This window comes from Glandiceps talaboti, chromosome 13, assembly GCF_964340395.1.
Source record: "Glandiceps talaboti chromosome 13, keGlaTala1.1, whole genome shotgun sequence".
In the NCBI taxonomy this organism is placed as follows: domain Eukaryota; kingdom Metazoa; phylum Hemichordata; class Enteropneusta; family Spengelidae; genus Glandiceps; species Glandiceps talaboti.
In genome coordinates, this window is record NC_135561.1 from 137,253 (window position 1) to 157,572 (window position 20,320).

Consider the following 20,320-nt stretch of genomic DNA (forward strand, 5'->3'; position numbering starts at 1 on the left):
ATTATAAATATTGTAACACTGTTCTGGTAGTAATCTTTTGAACTAAATTTGTCTTGCTATCCAGTAAAACCTACCATAAAGCGTAAGAGAGCTATAGAGATAAAATAATAAATTTCAGAAATTCAGTAAAGTGATGTGGGTGTTAGGAACAGGTTAATGATTGTCATGTGACCAGTCATCCTTCCCATGATTGGTGAAGATTTAAACATTTGGCAGGTCATCCTTCACATGATTGGTGCATGCAAGATTGAGATACTAGTTAAAACACTAACAAAGAATGGCACTGAGAGTGAAATGATAATTGTTCAAATGAAAAAAAAAATGTGTATTACCACAGTGATTGTATGAAATAGACTGCATGCCTTCCCACCCAACCCTAATCCTTCCAACAAATTCTATATTTGTTTTGCATGGCTTTTAACCAATGATTTGCCATTGATAATTAGTTGGTTGATTGTATGTTGTTTATTCTCTAATCTTCTGGCATGCTGCTACCTGAAAAGACAAGAGGCATGCGTCAGCTCAAAATGTACATATTGGGAATGAAGGATTCCTGTGTCAATGCATCAAGTAAAAATAAAGTGATATAGATATATATATATATACTGGGAGTAAAGGATTCATTGTACAGTGTAGTAAACATGAGGAGGGGGAAATTCCTAATTAAATTATGTATTTAACATCGTCCAGTAGTTTGGTGTTATGGCTGCTGACAGAGACATTTGTAATCCCCATGGAGTAGACATTGGATACATTCATAATGGTGTACATTGTAGTGAAGCAGATTGTGTACAGTATACGTATATAATGTAATGTCAAATTTTGTCAAAACATGAAGTCAAAGTGCTGTCTTCGAACATGCCAAATTAAAAGAAAATAAATTTGAAATGAAACATCAGAAAGTGAATGCAAAAGATATGAAAAATGTATCATGTATCAAAGGTAAGTTGCAATATCATAAAAAGGAACACAATGTATACAAGTAGTCCTTATCAAGAACATGAAGCCAATTGATATTAGGGATAGGGTAGGGAGGTATACAGTCATACAACATCAGTGGTGTGGTGAAAGAAGGTAGTAAACAAAATGACAAGAAAGGAGAAGTTGATTTTGTTCTTTTACAGTAGATGACAACTGACAGCAGTCAGCATTTAAAGTGACATTATACCATTCGCCAAGTTGTAACAGTGAAGATCTATTTCACTCATGTCACACACACACACACACACACACACACACACACACACATACATACACACACTCACACACACCCCAGTCAAAATGTAGAATACAGAGTGATTCAATGGCGTATGGTGTTTCCAGTAATGCTATGGTGCATGTCTGGTATATCAATTCAAAATAATCATTCAAAGTAAAATCTGCAAACATATACCACACACCAATATTGTTTAACGCAGCTCAGTTATCCCAATTATGTAGGCTAATAACTAAATACTGTTATTAAATTTTATAATACATGAGATGACAGACTACCATACATGGAAAACAAAATGATATGAGGGAAAACTGACCCTTTATACACTAAAAGTTAGTTTGGTATATGCCTCAATGTTTTGTCAGACGAGTTACAATCTGAGCACCATTGATATCTTTGGGGCACTAGATACAATTTTTAGAATGGGAAGATAGGTAAGTGTATAGTTATAGAAAGTTTGCTAAAGTGACAGTTGTTGTGACTACAGACTATCTGAAATGACATACTAAACATGTATTATACACACTTACATGGTACTATGTAAACAATGATATCAATTAGATTCCTTGTTGACTATTACTTGTACTACAGGTGTACAAACTGTGGAGCTAGTAGTCATCGCACATGGCAGTGTCCAGAGAGACAAAACATTACAAATACTGTCGTATGTACCAATTGTGGTGGTACTGGACACATTGCTGCTGACTGTAGACAGAGAAGAGATGGTGGAGGTGGCGGTGGTGGTGGTGGTGGTGGATTTGGACCTCAGAATACTGTAGATAAAGCTAAAATGGACAGTGAAGTAAGTGGTTCTTATCTACCTATATATATAGTATATTATATCAGTCAGTATCTAAGGTGTAGAAGTTTCAGTGTCATTACTGTATGTATATATGAAAACTACATCTGTATTCAAAAATTCTTTTTGCAATAAAGCTATCTTTGAATAAAGAGTTTTCATGGAAGAAATAAATTTGTTATCCCAAACTGCTGACTTAAAATGTGTAACTGAAATCTTGAAAAAATTTATCTAGTCTTTTTGTTAGTACACTGATATTGAGTAATGCCATAATAGAAACCTATCCCATTATAGAACACCATAAGAAAGTCTGTGTCGGTATAGAAGGACATATAGCATTCCGTATCAGTATAGAGTACCATAGGTCTTATAGAATTCCATGTCACAGAAATCCATACAGAATTCCATGCTATTATAGAAGTCCCTATAAAATTGCATAGTATTCAATATAGAATTCCATGCTACAGCATAGAATATTATTATATGTCATCTAGAAGTCGGCATCATAGCAGTCAATATACAATTGCATGGTATTATAGAAATCCATACAGAATTCCCTGCTATTATAGAAGTCCATATAGAATTCTATGTCAATATGGAATTCCATGCTATAGTATAGAATGTTTTTATAGGTCATTTAGAATTATGTGTCATAGAAGTTCATATAGCATTGCATGTTATTATAGAAATCCATATAGAACTGCAAGGCATCATAGAAGTCCATATAGAATTCCATGCCATAATTTCTGTGTCATAGATATCTACATAGAATTGCATGACATTGTAGAAATCTATAATCCTTCTGACTTCTTAATGTTTTGTTGTCTTGCAGTACTTGTCATTGATGGCAGAATTAGGAGAGGGTCCACCACCCCCAGTATCATCATCATCATCCTCACATAATCATCCATCAGGACCAAGACCATTGCTATCAACTCCTATCAGTAATCATCCTCCACCACTGGTGAGTAGGAAAATTTGATATTAGATGTTGAATGAGAAAGTACAGTATAGGATATATGATGAGTATTGCAATTCAAGTATGTTTGTGAAATAGAATAAGGAAAAAAATAGTTGGTTTCTCTAAAACACAGTAATGTCTTAAAGCTGCTCTAGCTGCAACTGAACATATATTTTGAAAATGTTTTTTGTTAGATACAATAACGTACTCATAATACCATACACTCTGAACAGTATTGAATCTCCTATGGGTGAACATATCTTTTGTAGCTGTATACATGATAAATCAAATCAAATGATTTTTTTTTGTCCACACCTGAAAATCAACGCCCTCCACGACAATCACAATTTAAACATATATTGCGATACTAATAGAGAAGATGAACCACTGATGAACATGTACAGTGTCTGATTATTGGTATTTTAACACTTTCAGTGAATATATTGTGGTTGTCTGATTAAAAAATAATACTACAGTTACAAACAAGTGCAATTTTAACATGGCAACAGATTCAAAACCAAACATTCATTCTCTATGCCACCTATGAATGATATTGACCACAAATTATAGATATAGTGCCTCCATTAGTAGTGAATATATATTTGGTTATTTGAAGAAAACAAGATAGCTTGTATACTTGGTTGGGGATTGGGATAGGCTAATTAAACAAGGGCTGTTGATGTACACAAAATCTATTTAACCTAAAACAGATGAAAGTTGGATTGTGTCAACAAAACTTACTCTACAGGTTTCTATACACTCTGACTTAGTTTTCACTCTGTGTACAGATCATCATCAGGTTAGCAAAAACTAAATATATTTGGTATTTCCTTGTAGATGACAGCCTTGAGTACAAAAATGGATCAAAATTCCTGTCAAATGTAGAATATAACTTTCTCTCTTCAACAACAACCATGTAAATAAAAGTTGTGCCTTGCCAAAGTTGTAGTCATTTTAGTGTGATATAGTATTGTTATACATCTAAACAAGCATAACAGATTTAGTAAACACCGCTACATATGCATTTATTCTTGTGCGAACATGCACACACACACACACACACACACACACACACACACACACACACACACACACACACACACACAGTGTTCAATACTTAGCCAGTCTATAGCTACCCATGTTTAACTTTGATGTTACTACGATTTGTATATTCCAAATGGAAGTATAACACTTTCCAAGTTATCCTTTCAGATGAGTCAGAATGCACCGCCACCATGGATGAATAAAGACAAACCACCCAGTCTAATGGAAAACAGACCACCCAGTTTACTTGGATCTGGTCCTAACCAGCCACCACCCAGCCTTATGTCACAACAAGTGCAGCCCCCAAATAACATGCCTCCTCCACCCCCTCCATCTGGGATGTCAAATCAAAGTTGGGCTCAACCTCCCCCAGCACCTCCAACCTCTATGGCTGGTCCAGGTAAGTTAGATCAAAACTCTTATGTTCCAATGTCTGTGAAAGAAGTGATAAATAACATGTAAAAGTATGTGCATTTTCTTGTATGTCATATGATAAAGGCCTTAAGCAAGTATAGTTTATAGCAGTTTAATAAAGTGAAAATCTCTGGGATGGGTATTACAATTCATCTCTGGCACTGTTAGAACACTTGATTGCAAAGTTGGGATTTTCTTTTTATATGCATAATAAATTATGTCATTGAATCGTTTGTAAGTTATGTCTTAGTACCGAATTCAGTCAATTGCAAGCAATAGTTGAGTTTGCTTCAGTGAGTAGAATACTGTGAGTACAGCACAAGTTATACCCAAAGATGTATAAACTCTGCTTGTGTCCCATTTAAGTAAAATCACTAATTGTCAACTCTCTATTACAGTACCACCACCACCGCCCCCTTCTTTGTTGGCAGCACCACCACCCCCACCACCATCAAGTGAGCCCCCTCCACCACCTCAGCCAACTAGTCAACCGTGGCAAATACAGACAAGTAAGTCAATTATTTTATCTTATGCTGTCTTGTTATCAGTGGTTGATTGATAACACAAGTGAAATAGCATAGTTCTCAAATCGTGCCAACATCTGCTACACCCAGGACTACGTTAACACCAGTAACTTAACTTATTAGCCCCACCCCCGGAGGTGCTATTACAATGGTCTCTGTCTGTCCGCCTGTCTATCCATCTGTCCGTAATGTGTCATTTCTCAGACATGCAATATGCTATTTCATTCAAACCTGGTACATAGGTGACATATCATGTGGTACATATTCCTGTCACTTTGTTTTGCGATGTATGCAAATTTGATCAAATGGCGGCCATATTTGTAGTTAAAAATCAGTATTTGCTGCATACCTCATACACTAATGCACAGACACTCAAGTTCAAGTGTCTACCCTTATATTATCTGATACAAGGTATCTTTGGAGACCCTTGACCTTCAGGCTCAGTTATCAAAATCAGGCCAATTCTTGCCTATCACAGCCCCTTTGTAGTATTTACATATTGCAAATTTCTTTTAAACCACGTTTACAAGTAATATCAAAGAAAAGAATATACACTAGCATTATATTTGGTGCTCACATCACTTACTGAATGGCAGCCATATTTGAAGTTAACAAATCATTTTATACTGCATAACTCAAAAACTATAATACATAGTCTCCATTCGAGTGTCTACCCCATGTTATCAGCTGCAAACTATCTTTGGAGGATTTGACCTTGACTGGTCTTCTCGTTCAATTATCAAATTCAGCAGTTTCCTGCATTATCAGACACTTTGTAGTAATTATTTGTTGCCACCAATTTCTATTAAATCATGTCTCCATTCTGTCACATAGCAGTGTGAAGTATTTGAGAGGGTATGTGTCTTCTTCATAGACTTGTGTCCATGACATTGTCCACAGATATTAAAAATTGCAGTTGCAGGTAATGGTCGGCACATGGCCATGCATTATAAAATGATTAATCAATGACTCAATTTGGTTGCCTGCCTTCAATCTGTTCCACACCTTATCTGTGTTCGACACCATTGCCAAGATTTAACCACCCTGATAATGTAATATGTATTCCATGGGTATGTGAATATTAGGTTTGAGTCACCAAATGTTTTGGAAGGTGACTATTGCTGTCTTAATTATGTACTACACGTAGTACTTCAGTACTATGTGTACATTATATCTAGTACTTCAGTGGTGGGAACACACAGTTCTTTACTACATGTAGTACATCAGTGGTGGGAACACACAGTTCTGTACTACATGTAGTACATCAGTGGTTGGAACACACAGTTCTGTACTACATGTAGTACATCAGTGGTTGGAACACATTTCTGTACTATATGTAGTACATCAGTGGTTGGAACACAGTTCTGTACTACATGTAGTACATCAGTGGTTGGAACACAGTTCTGTACTATATGTAGTACATCAGTGGTTGGAACACACAGTTCTGTACTACATGTAGTACATCAGTGGTTGGAACACACAGTTCTGTACTACTTGTAGTACATCAGTGGTTGGAACACACAGTTCTGTACTACATGTAGTACATCAGTGGTTGGAACACACAGTTCTGTACTACATGTAGTACATCAGTGGTTGGAACACACAGTTCTGTACTACATGTAGTACATCAGTGGTTGGAACACAGTTCTGTACTATATGTAGTACATCAGTGGTTGGAACACACAGTTCTGTACTACATGTAGTACATCAGTGGTTGGAACACACAGTTCTGTACTACATGTAGTACATCAGTGGTTGGAACACAGTTCTGTACTATATGTAGTACATCAGTGGTTGGAACACAGTTCTGTACTACTTGTAGTACATCAGTGGTTGGAACACACAGTTCTGTACTATATGTAGTACATCAGTGGTTGGAACACACAGTTCTGTACTATATGTAGTACATCAGTGGTTGGAACACACAGTTCTGTACTATATGTAGTACATCAGTGGTTGGAACACAGTTCTGTACTACATGTAGTACATCAGTGGTTGGAACACACAGTTCTGTACTACATGTAGTACATCAGTGGTTGGAACACAGTTCTGTACTACATGTAGTACATCAGTGGTTGGAACACAGTTCTGTACTACTTGTAGTACATCAGTGGTTGGAACACAGTTCTTTACTACATGTAGTACATCAGTGGTTGGAACACACAGTTCTGTACTACATGTAGTACATCAGTGGTTGGAACACAGTTCTTTACTACATGTAGTACATCAGTGGTTGGAACACAGTTCTGTACTACATGTAGTACATCAGTGGTTGGAACACAGTTCTTTACTACATGTAGTACATCAGTGGTGGGAACACACAGTTCTGTACTACTTGTAGTACATCAGTGGTTGGAACACAGTTCTGTACTACATGTAGTACATCAGTGGTTGGAACACAGTTCTGTACTACATGTAGTACATCAGTGGTTGGAACACAGTTCTTTACTACATGTAGTACATCAGTGGTTGGAACACAGTTCTGTACTACATGTAGTACATCAGTGGTTGGAACACAGTTCTTTACTACATGTAGTACATCAGTGGTTGGAACACAGTTCTTTACTACATGTAGTACATCAGTGGTTGGAACACAGTTCTGTACTACATGTAGTACATCAGTGGTTGGAACACAGTTCTGTACTACATGTAGTACATCAGTGGTTGGAACACAGTTCTTTACTACATGTAGTACATCAGTGGTGGGAACACACAGTTCTGTACTACATGTAGTACATCGGTGGTTGGAACACAGTTCTGTACTACATGTAGTACATCAGTGGTTGGAACACAGTTCTGTACTACTTGTAGTACATCAGTGGTTGGAACACAGTTCTTTACTACATGTAGTACATCAGTGGTGGGAACACACAGTTCTGTACTACTTGTAGTACATCAGTGGTTGGAACACAGTTCTGTACTACATGTAGTACATCAGTGGTTGGAACACAGTTCTTTACTACATGTAGTACATCAGTGGTGGGAACACAGTTCTATTTATAGCAACACAGTTTGTAACCGTTTGTGATTGACTTTAATGTACAGCCAAACCTGTGTATAGCAGCCACCCAGGGGACTGACATAAAGTGGCTGTTATAGGGAGGTGGCCATTCTGTTAAGGGTTGTTAATTTATTCATAATCACTGACTCCACATATGGATGGCACGTCAGAAAGAAATATTAAACATGATTGTTGAACTACAGTATGGAAGTAAAGGATTGAAGGAGAGTCGGAATGGTTTGATATTTGGCAGTAACATGGAAGACGTGATGTGTGAACTTGTAACTTGCTTGACCAAACCCACAAATTAGCATAAAAGAGTATAAACACTCTGACAAGTATGGTCAAGATGATGGACACCTAACACTCGGCACACACAGATCTCCAAGTGTTGTCTTTTAGTTCACTGAATGTCAAATGGCAGTCATAATGATTTCCATCCAGATCATTTTCATTGCAATGAAAGTTTTGTAAGGTAGCAAGTGATTTAGTTCTCATCTCTGGGAAACATTTGCAAATTGGATGGAAAGAACAAAAGATATCCGTAGTGTTATAGGCATGGTGTGCTGTCTGTCTGTCTGTGTGTGTGTGTGTATATGTGTCTGTCTCTCTGTCTCTCTCTCTCTCTCTCTCTCTCTCTCTCTCTCTCTCTCTCTCTCTCTCTCTCTCTCTCTCTCTCTCTCTCTCTCTCCCTCTCTCTCTGTGTGTGTGTGTGTGTGTGTGTGGAAAAACCTCCAGACCAGACTTTTTGGTGGCGGGGACATTACCTTTGGGTGTTTAGTTTGGAAATTGTTCAAAGCAAAATGACTGCATCACACGTATGTGATTTCGGTCATTTTTGGTCAAAAAATTTAAACTCAGAAACTACTGGGCAGATATGTCTAAAATTTGGTGGGAATGTTCTTAGGGGTGTGTAGATTAAGATTTGGTCATGACAAGATGATTCCATCAGTGACTAATATGCACATTAGGGCTAAAAATGTCTTTTTGGTCAAAAATCTCTCATTCCAAAACTAATGACCAAATTGGGCTGAAATTAAATGGGTGTGCATTTTGGGGTGTATAGATGAAAAAATATAAAGTATATAATGATCTCATCAGTGATATGCAAATTAGGTGTAAGAATGTGAATTATATAGACAAAAAGTTCTATCTCAAAAAGTACTTGGTCAGTGAGACAGATTTTGTTCAAAGCATTTTGACAGTTAGCTCTAGCAACCATGACCTTAGCAACAACCAAATGCCAGTATATTTTACTAAAATAACATCATCTGGTAGGCGAGTGAGTAAACATTCAAAAAATGTATGTAAATATCCCTAGCAACCATGACCACACCCATAGCAACAGTCAAATGATGGTGTATTTCACAAAAATAAAAGGGATTCTTGGACAAATGAACAAACATTCAAAAAGTGTATGCAGATATGTGTAGCAACATGACCTCGCCCATAGCAACAGCCAAATGATTGGGTATATTGCAAAGATAACAACAGGGCTGGATAGGCAATTTGATAATCATTCAGCAAATGAACACCTATACCTAGTTTGAATCAGCATGTGGATAAGCAATTTTAAAAACTACAGTTGTGCTACCACGCCATTGACGCTAGATTTTGACAATGTCAAAGTGCAACTGGCCAAAAGAACTGCTAAAAGGTGGCTGCTGGCTACATTAGGCAAGTGGCCACTATAAAACATGGCTGCTAGCACAGGTTTGACTGTACTAGATATTGAATGATATCCTGTTACAGCTCCCTCACTGTTATGTTGCATGCTTTATAGCATGAAGTGTGTGTGTGTTTGTGCGCGCACGCATGCGTGCGTGTGTGTGGAAACAATGGTAAAATTGTCATGGCAATGCCCTTAATACTCTTGAGTAGCATTATGAATGAATTTATGAAATTGAGCGTATTCACTATTCTGGTACTAAAGAATTTCTTTCCCATTCTACAGGCAGTGCTCCATCCCTAGCTACTACCAATGCTGGGGCACCACCACCTTGGTACCAGACACAAGGTACAGAAAAAATACACACACACTACTAATACTGTTACTTGAAAACAAACGTAAAGCCTTATTTCTGTCTGTCCTGTCTGCAAACAGAGTTTTAGTTCTCATGACCTGAAATGGAATTGTACCACCTAGGTGCATCATAAAAATAAGTCGTTCAATTTCTTAGTCCACACAATGACTTTTACTCCACACAGTACATTACAAATGTATAAGTGTGTGTGTGCGTGTGTTGATCTTTTGGTTCTATTTTGACCCCTCTAGCATGAGGTAAAAATCTATTACAGGTACTGGGAATTCATAAATGGGTCCTGGTGTGTATCACATGCACACTAGTAGCCCTGCATCATTTATGATCTTGTACATCCCTATGCAGAACCCAGTGTCATATTTTGGTCAAGGACACAATTTGGTAGTTGTCTTCTGACTCCACATCAGTTCCTATGTAATTTTACAGCTCCTCTGATAAGAGAATGTGAGATTAAATTATGGGTCTTTAATGGGGTGTTAACACTGAAAATATGTATGTGGGTTATTAAATCACATTTGTACTGTAACAAATGTTATACTTGGTACTGTAAGTGTAAAAACAGTGATGAAAACTGCAATTTTAAATTCTTGCCATCAAATGTAAAGATAACACTGTTTAATTTCCAGTTATACAGTATTGCACTATGGTAGTTACATTGGCTATGACAAGTTTAGACAGACACAAACTAAACCTATTGTTGTAACACCAATTGACATTATTACACTCACATGTATTGTAACAGTTCTGCAAAATCTGTAGCCCTGAAAAAATAGGTCAGTGTATGGGAAGACCCTGCAGTGTTTTTATCATGGTAGTCAGTAGACTTCCAGTGTTTACACACTCTCAATTACATTGTGATTATATCTACATTACTTAGTGAGATTCAGCTATCTCTCTGTATAGTAAGCTACTTTTCTGTCACAGCTTATCAAAACCAATGTTACCACCATTGAAAGGACACTAAGATGTTTGTGATGATGTAACCCTTCTGTATAACTATATGTTATCGTATACCTATGCCTATATCAATCATTCTTGATGATGTAACCCTTCTATATAACTATATGTTATCATATACCTATGCCTATATCAATCTTTCTTGATGATGTAACCCTTCTATATAACTATATGTTATCATATACCTATGCCTATATCAATCATTCTTGATGATGTAACCCTTCTATATAACTATATGTTATCATATACCTATGCCTATATCAATCATTCTTGATGATGTAACCCTTCTATATAACTATATGTTATCATATACCTATGCCTATATCAATCATTCTTGATGATGTAACCCTTCTATATAACTATATGTTATCATATACCTATGCCTATATCAATCATTCTTGATGATGTAACCCTTCTGTATAACTATATGTTATCATATACCTATGCCTATATCAATCATTCTTGATGATGTAACCCTTCTATATAACTATATGTTATCATATACCTATGCCTATATCAATCATTCTTGATGATGTAACCCTTCTGTATAACTATATGTTATCATATACCTATGCCTATATCAATCATTCTTGATGATGTAACCCTTCTGTATAACTATATGTTATCGTATACCTATGCCTATATCAATCATTCTTGATGATGTAACCATTCTATATAACTATATGTTATCGTATACCTATGCCTATATCAATCATTCTTGATGATGTAACCCTTCTGTATAACTATATGTTATCGTATACCTATGCCTATATCAATCATTCTTGATGATGTAACCCTTCTGTATAACTATATGTTATCATATACCTATGCCTATATCAATCATTCTTGATGATGTAACCCTTCTCTATAACTATATGTTATCATATACCTATGCCTATATCAATCATTCTTGATGATGTAACCCTTCTGTATAACTATATGTTATCATATACCTATGCCTATATCAATCATTCTTGATGATGTAACCCTTCTGTATAACTATATGTTATCATATACCTATGCCTATGCCTATGTCAATCATTCTTGATGATGTAACCCTTCTATATAACTATATGTTATCAAATACCTATGCCTATACCAATCATTCTTGATGATGTTTAATGCAAAAATATCACTTCTGATATGAGAACAAACAAACAAAAATGGCAGTCAATGTTCAATGATGATGGTATTGCATATGACAAAACTGAGACATCTTTCAAAGATGGGGAATTTTGCTGACAATATCCATACCCAAATGATACTATTTATGATCATACATTAAATTATAATTTCACAACCACACTCTACAGATACGTCATTTCACGGCGTTATCAACAGGACTGTAGGCCACCTGCTGTGTGCTCCACTGCACCACATTAATATACTACAGAAGTTGTGAAGATTGTTGTTGACCATCTAGTTTTATTAACAGTTTAAAGCATTTTCTAAACCTGCACTACTACCAAAGTTGTATTTCCAAATAATTATGACATTTCACTCCGAAATCTGATGAAAGTTGACAATCATTTAAACATTTCATTGAAGCAGTTTGACTCGATCAGTAGACTATGCACATGAACATCACCTGACAATAGAGTTGCACAAAGCCCATAGCAGGCTGTGGTCTTTTTTATTTTTCATGTCTATTCTCTTTGTATTCCTGGGCATAGGAATATGATAAATTGGTTATTACCCGATATCACCACTTCATTTGTTGCATCACTGTGGTTGCCGTTTTGGCATCGTGACACTCGTCTAACGATTTGTGTCATGATGCTAATAACACAGCACTCACGGCAATTCAGTGATTGAAGATTGAAGCTAATTTTTGTATAGCTTTATACTACCTGTCAGTTTGTGGCTTCCCAATGCCAAATGTGAACAGAATTCCCATCTACTAATCCTAACATCTACAATTGGCTGATCATACTGCCACCTAGTGGTCAGCTGAAACTATGAAATTGTCATTCTAATGAGTATTATTAACCAAGATACATCGAAAGCTCAATATTGAAAACTTTGAATTGCTTGTGCATTATAACCTATGTAACTCATTTGATCTACCAAGCTGATGAACATTTTTTGGTCAGAATTCCCATGTTTCTTCATAAAAAGAAAATTCATCCCACAACTCCTCATTGCCTCTTTCTTGTAGCTTTGACAAATTATGTGTCTATTTACTTGTCAGTTGCTGTCACATTAACTAACTATGCTTTCCTTCTACTCTCTGTTCATTTTCAAGAGGAAAGCAGACATTTTATAATAAACTGGGTTCTGGAGAGTCACTTCAAGAGTTTACATCACCTAAAATAATACTTGTGATTAAACACCTTGTACCTTTATCTTTGCTGTGGGCCACATTTCCTCATTGGAGTCTGCAGAAATGATAATTCATGACTCCTAAGTACATATTCCCTTCAGTGTAAAACATCTCTGAGAAGATGATGCTAAATCATGAAATTACTCTCCAGAACCCATAGTTTATGAAGATGTCTCTATATCCTAGAGTGGTGTTCCCCCTTAACATATACTTTTGTGTTCTTAGAGGGGATGATAAAAAATTTCAGGACACTAACAGATTATACAATAGTGCTCTTGTTTGTAGCTTCTACCCTTCCTTCCTGTCTTCTTGTATCTGTGATTTATGTATAAAATAGTTCATGTTGCTGGTTACTGATATATTTTTTTCTGTACTTATGTATTTTTATTCAATTAGATGTAGGATGAGAGTAATATAAGTTAATAAAAGATTCTTATTTCTATGGTTATCAAGACAGAGCTTGATAGTAAATGTTGGAATAAGTTTTCCATACATGTTTGTACCAGCAAATCAAGCAGTAAGAACACAAACTTATTTTACTCATTGAAAATTAATGTTTCTTTGAGTCACAAAGCTTCTTTTTCACAGTTCACAACTGTATTGTGCATGCATTTAGTGACAGGCAAGCATTAACATGGTGAACCTTATTACAAACAGGCAAAGTAAACAATTGAATTGGATTAATAACAGTTTGCACTGAATGTTGGAAGTACAGAGATAAGTATTACATTCCAAAGTTTGATGACCTCTTTACATCATATCTTACATTCATGCACAAATGATTTCAAGTTCCTCAACAGTTGATGTGCATGTACAGGAAAAAGGACATCTCTCTTTAGTTCAATATGCTGTGCCAAGTGGTATTGATCTAGTTCAGTTGTTCACTTTCCCAGTCTGTAACAAGTTTGGCATGTTAATGCTTGTTGTGTTTGTACTGAAAGATGTGTTATTGGAGGCATTTCTGTTAATCACTTGCTATAATTTAATACATGTGAAAGATTAGTAGGCATGCCCACAACAAGCAATCTTTCTGTGTACTCACAGTAATGATCACATATAAGATATATGCTAATTTGAATTCCAGTCAATTCAATATGTCAAATGTTGTGTTGCTATCTTGATCATTGTACTCATATAGTAAATGATAGGCTGTAATGATAAAGCTAGTCACATAATGTTGTAGCTTACAGGGTTGTGTCCAGGCCATTGTAGTGTAGTGGCTAGCATCTGGATTCTTGTGTCCTGAAATAGAATTAGACTCCCAATGCTCTTCATAAAAAATAACAATCATTTTAGTTCTTGTTGACACTATGACTTCCACTCTACATGCTACTATAGGCACATGTGAGAATATGTCAGTCTTGTTGCATGTGACCCTTGAGAATGAGGTAAAAATGATATTGCGGGTACCAAGAATGGAAAGATTCGTAATTGTGAGTGTTCCTGTTCATTACTTGCAAACACATGAGTGGGCAATTGCGAGAGTGTCCACAAGGAGAATATTTCAGTCTTGGTGATGCACATTGTTTATTTTCTGAAAACAATGGCTAGATTTACCCAAACATAAAATCTGTGTTACTCATCTTTCCTAAACTGCTATCATTATGTTCTTGGGTGTTAATGTGATTAGCTGACACTACTTGCAGACAGACAACTTTAGTGCTACACTTATAAGTTATAACTAATGACAACATTCTAACACAGTGTTTGCAGATATTCTCCTTCCTTTTCTGGTCCAAAAGGCTACTGTGTACATGTTGTATTTTTTGTCCCAACTTGTCCCAAAAGACACTGGTTTACTCATTGTATACTTGTCCTAAAAGACACTGGTTTACTTAGTGTATACTTGGCCTAAAAGACACTCGTTTTAATACTTAGTGTATACTTAGTATATATATTATCAATATTATTATATTATTATTACTTGTCCCAAAAGGCACTGGTTTACTCAGTGTATACTTGTCCCAAAAGGCACTGTTTACATTGTGTATTTGTACATTATAAAGGTTGTTGTTGATGGTTCTTATATATCCTAAACTGTGTAATTCATATTTGACATTTCAGGTTCATCACATGGAGCTACAACAACAGTTTCTGCAAGTATGCCACCATTACCACCATGGCAAGCACCAGGAAATCCATCTATGGGTAATATGCCACCATGGCACCAACCACCACCACCACCAATGCCACCACCGCAACCACCTTCAATGATGCATCCACACATGCAGCCAGGGATGCCACCACCCCCAGTACAGCCACCTCTACCACCAGGCCCCCCTCCCCCTCCTCCAATGGGTATGATGCCATATGGGCAGCCTCCCCCACCACCTCCTCCAGTAGATGTTTCACAGGGTATGGGTGCAGTACCTCCTCTGTTACCCCCAGCACCTCCACCACCACCACCAAACTAAAATGTAACGGCAATTTTCAACCATATACCATTACCTGTATACATTTCATCATAATGAGCACAAGAGATATGGAACTACTCTTTCCAGTATCTTGGGTTTTGTTTACTAGCATCATTTCTTTTATTATTATGTTTGTTAGAAAGGTTATAGAAATTCCATGGCTCATACTGTCCAACATGAAACCTGCACAGTTCTCTCTTGTACTTTCCTATGTCCTCAGATATGTATCCTAGGAAATGTTGGTCAAGTCAAGATTTGGGGTGTGTGGTTGAATTCATCTACCAGAATCTATCCTCGCTATCCCTAAGTTGAAGTGTATGCATTGTAATATATTCATGCACACAAAGCAGTAATGGTCAAATACTTTTGATAAAAATGAAATAAATGAAATACAAAGGAAAAAAAATACAAATTTTAGAAATTTACTGTATCTCAAACAATGTATAAAATACCTCTTGAATGTACATGTATTTGATATTTTCAAGAGTAAGTTAACTACAGTTATGTAATCTGTGTATGACATCCTATGAATACACCATATTCTGAAGTTAACTACAGTTATGTAATCTGTGTACAACATCTATGAATACACCATATTCTGAAGTTAACTAGTTATGTAATCTGTGTATGACATCCTATGAATACATATTCTGATTATCAGAAATAAAAGATTCCATGGTTTGGTCTCTAGAAGAGCTGTGGCTGATAGTGACAGCCAGAATCATGAAGTTTTGCACAAAGTTACCACTCAATTTCCATGTTTGTAAGGCTTTATGCATTGCTATATGATCAATGGCTATAACCGGATTTTAGCCCCCACTTTGCCATTTCTGGGGTGCACTGTTGTGATCCTTGCATATAAAATGACCAGAACTTCAGTAACTGGAATATGGGGAATTAGCTTTGCAAGAGGTATTGACATCCAAAGTTGCTTTGCAAGAAGTAGTTAGATATTTGCTTGAAATAGTTGCCGCTGCTCTTAATTCTTTTAGTTATCAGTTTATCTACAGTATTTTCAGGGATTGATGTTTAGGTACTAGGTGGTGAGTGTGAGTGAACATTAAAGAATATAATGAAGCACTACAAAGTATGAAATCCTCAGGACCTTGTCAAATCTTCAATTAATTGTTGTCACTTGAAATGTCATGAATATTGTGTACAAAGAACTGTAAGCTTAAAGTCATAAGTCCTAGGTAAGCAAGGTGTTGTGTGCAAGATTTATTAACGTCTGTGTTGTAAAACTTCTTTAATTTTTTTAGAAGAATTTTTGTGTGCTTCACCATTGTATTCCTGATTAAAATGTTAATAAAAAAACAGCTGACAATTGAAATTCCTGTAAAGTAACACTGGCAGTTCTTTCTTTGAATCTAAATTTGACAATTATAAGCCCCCTCATAAAAAAAGACAATAAGTAGTAAAATGGACACATTTTTACAATAACTGGAGTTTATGCTGTAGTTTTAAAGACTTGGTCAAAAGAAAATGTTACACATAGGAACACCATTTTAATTATATTATTAGAATACAAATTATTATGCAATTATATATAATGACGTGTGGTTTGAAGTTATTGGAGCTCTTGTCCAAAAAAAAACTAGACAGAAAAAAAGAAATATTTTGTCAATGTAAATATGAAAGCTTTGTTTTGAAAATTCATATTCTACAGTATACAAAATCAGAATACCTTGAGTCTATGCTGCATTGGATGCAAGTTACTGTAAGACTGGCTTCTTTGTATCCAGTTTATAACCACTATAAAGAATATGGTATTCACTAAATATTAGTTGTGGTGACCCTTTATATTGATTTGTTTTTAACCCATTTTTCCCACTTTCTTGTAAATCTTGTTCACAGGTATTGCAGGCAGGGAAATACATACACAAGTATTATTTTTGGAGTACATATCAATTTTTATTAATATCAGCCATATTCGTACTTAAAACCCAATATTTATCGGTAACTCAAAAACTATATTATATAAAGACCATTCAAAAGAATACCCTACATAGATGTAAGCTTTTTGTTAAGATTTTGACCTTCACTTTCAGTTTCAGTTATTAAATACCAAGTCCATGACAACATTGTCATGGGGGGGGGGGGGGGGGGACCTCTTCTGTTTCAGTTATTAAATACCAAGTCCATGACAACATTGTCATGGGGGGGAGGACCTCTTCTGCAAACACTTGTTCTCATTGTAACCACAGACAAGTATAAAGTAGACTTGTCTGTGTTGTAACATTACTCTAACAGTTTTAAAATGATAGATCAGTTGGCAGATTAAAGAAATAAAGTGTGTACATATTGGTGATGCTTTTATTTAATAATCATGCATTTAACAGTCTGGATACCATAAAAATCAGATATAGTGTGAACTGAATTTCAGCGTTTAAGTATTATTTTCATCCAGTCATGTGTTGCCATCTTGAGATGAGTTTCTGATCCATAGAGGGCGGTATTTTTAAAAAAATGGTCGACGTCAAGAAATGGAGGGTCATGAGAAACAAATAAATGAGGCCACCTATATGCAGATATTTGTTAATGGAAAGATAATACTAGTAATTGTAAAGATGACCTAAAAACAGTGGTATAGAATTTATGTAACAGATTCTGCTAAGCTTACAAGCTGAAATAAATGGTGTGCTCCTTTTCACCAACTGCTGTCTGTATTGGCTTCAAATATTTCTTTCTTTGTGAAGTCATTTTGCTTTTCTACCAGTGTGCATATTTTGTCCCATGAGTCTTCTATAAAATGCTGATACACCCCTCAACACTACACAAAAGTCAATGAAATGTATGCAATGGAGGACAATTCATGGAGATCAATACAGTATATTATGCTAATCCATTATCAAAGTAAGGTGTACTGTACTGTACATTTATACTAAAGTTTAGCATTTCCTGCACAAACTAGAGATGAGCTAGTATTGTACATCTGAAAATTGTTGCCAAAACAGATTTGATAAATGCAGCATGTACGTGTGTGTGAGTGAGTGACATTGTTGTCTCATGGAAGTTACCGAACATGTATCAGATGAAGAATAAATAATTTGTTTTGAGCAACAGCTCATGCACCAAAAAAATTGCACAAAGTGACTCATTACAATAGTTAAAAACAATCCATCAAAAATCTTTAAAATTGATTTTTGATCTGAACAATTTCAAATAAATCAAAAAATAATGACAATCCAGAAGTAATGAGCTCTTAGGAGTCATGACTTTATTTTATCATCTGATATGTATGTCTGCTAACTGGAACACTGCTAAGGCAGTTACGGAACAATGAATATAAAACTCGTTTCAATTTGGTGTTTCTTGGCAATATAGTTCAAGTTTTAACACAACTTAGCCAATAAGGTTCAGTAGGGCTATAGGCATATCAGGGTGTGTGTATGCACGTGCGCAACTTAAAACTAAAAAAATGCTGGACTGATTGTTTTGATATTTGGTGGGGGATGTTCCCCTTGGTGTGTTGGGATATTGTTCAAATCAAAATGGCTGTACTGCAGAGGTTAGACTGTCGACAGTCGCTCGCGCCTTTTTTTCCTACGTTTTATGTAAACTTAAGCTTAAGTCGTCGCCGCGCTCCGATCCGGCGCAACACTACTATAAGCGCACACTGAAATGTAGCGAAAAAAGGCGCGAGCGACTGTCGACAGTCTATGCAGAGGTGTGTATTTTGAGTCTAATTAAATGCAATGTCTGGAAGCAAAGAGCTTCCAGTCTGAAGCTATAGTTTTATTGATGTCATGAAATCGTGAAATCTGTTATGGCGTATTTTGTACCTCTGATTGCTTGAAAACACTGTTATTAGCACAGCTGAATTATATTCATTCATGCTTGGTTCATTCATGCTATAGACCAGATAAAGTGTCTTGTCCATCTATGGGTGACTTACAGTGAAAAAAAAAAGTCAAGATGTTGCAATGTGCAGTTCCTTTGTTGTTGGGTGATTATATGTAATTTCTTGTGATATTTATCTACTTGCCTAACCCACCCTGTTATTATTTTTACAATATACACAGGTTGTTGCCATGGCCATGGTCTTGTTGCTAGGTATAGCTGTATACATTTTTAAAACATTTTTTAACTTGCCTACCAATCACTGCTTTCAACTATGCAATATCCATCATTTGGCTGTTGCTATGGGCATGGCCTTGTTGCTAGGCAGATATGTATAGTTTGTCTTGAACAATGTTCTAACTAGAGACTGAAATAAACATCCATACCAAATATTAATTAAATGATCATGCGCATTGCATGGTAACAAATATGGATTGGCATGTGGATATACATTTTTTTTTTTAATACACGTATCAACAATTTTACAATAAAATTATTGTGCTACAACACCATTGGTGCTATTTTTATGTGATGTAAAATCATGAACTATTTTCAGAACCCGAGTTTACGAAAATGCCTTTGTTTTGTGGAGTGGTTTCCCCTTTAATTTCAACCACAGTGCCTCTTTGACGGTACAATGTAACATATGTACAGATCTTACAATTGGCGCGCTCCAAAATCTTTTATTGTAACGCATATACCCATGGTGTCTCTGATATTGACATAGCATTTACGTTGTGTTGTACAGTTGAGAAAGATTCCAGGTTTCTTGAATGGACATTTGT

The 20,320-nt window shown here is 36.0% G+C and overlaps 1 protein-coding gene across 4 annotated transcripts in view; it reads left to right on the forward strand.

Annotated features, from left to right (window-relative positions):
- LOC144445097 (splicing factor 1-like) overlaps positions 1-17,767 on the forward strand; it is a 32,638-nt gene extending 14,871 nt beyond the window's left edge. The window contains exons 8-13 of one of the 4 annotated variants that reach the window (XM_078134647.1): positions 1,808-2,018; positions 2,848-2,979; positions 4,177-4,420; positions 4,833-4,943; positions 9,914-9,976; positions 15,346-17,767. In XM_078134647.1, coding sequence (XP_077990773.1) covers positions 1,808-2,018; positions 2,848-2,979; positions 4,177-4,420; positions 4,833-4,943; positions 9,914-9,976; positions 15,346-15,695 — 1,111 coding nt within the window. In that variant the 3' untranslated portion in view covers positions 15,696-17,767. Of the gene's footprint in view, positions 1-1,807; positions 2,019-2,847; positions 2,980-4,176; positions 4,421-4,832; positions 4,944-5,795; positions 5,882-9,913; positions 9,977-15,345 lie in introns of those variants that run through there. The other 3 variants (XM_078134648.1, XM_078134649.1, XM_078134651.1) reach the window with 3 other exon arrangements.
- Positions 17,768-20,320: the final 2,553 nt, after the last annotated feature.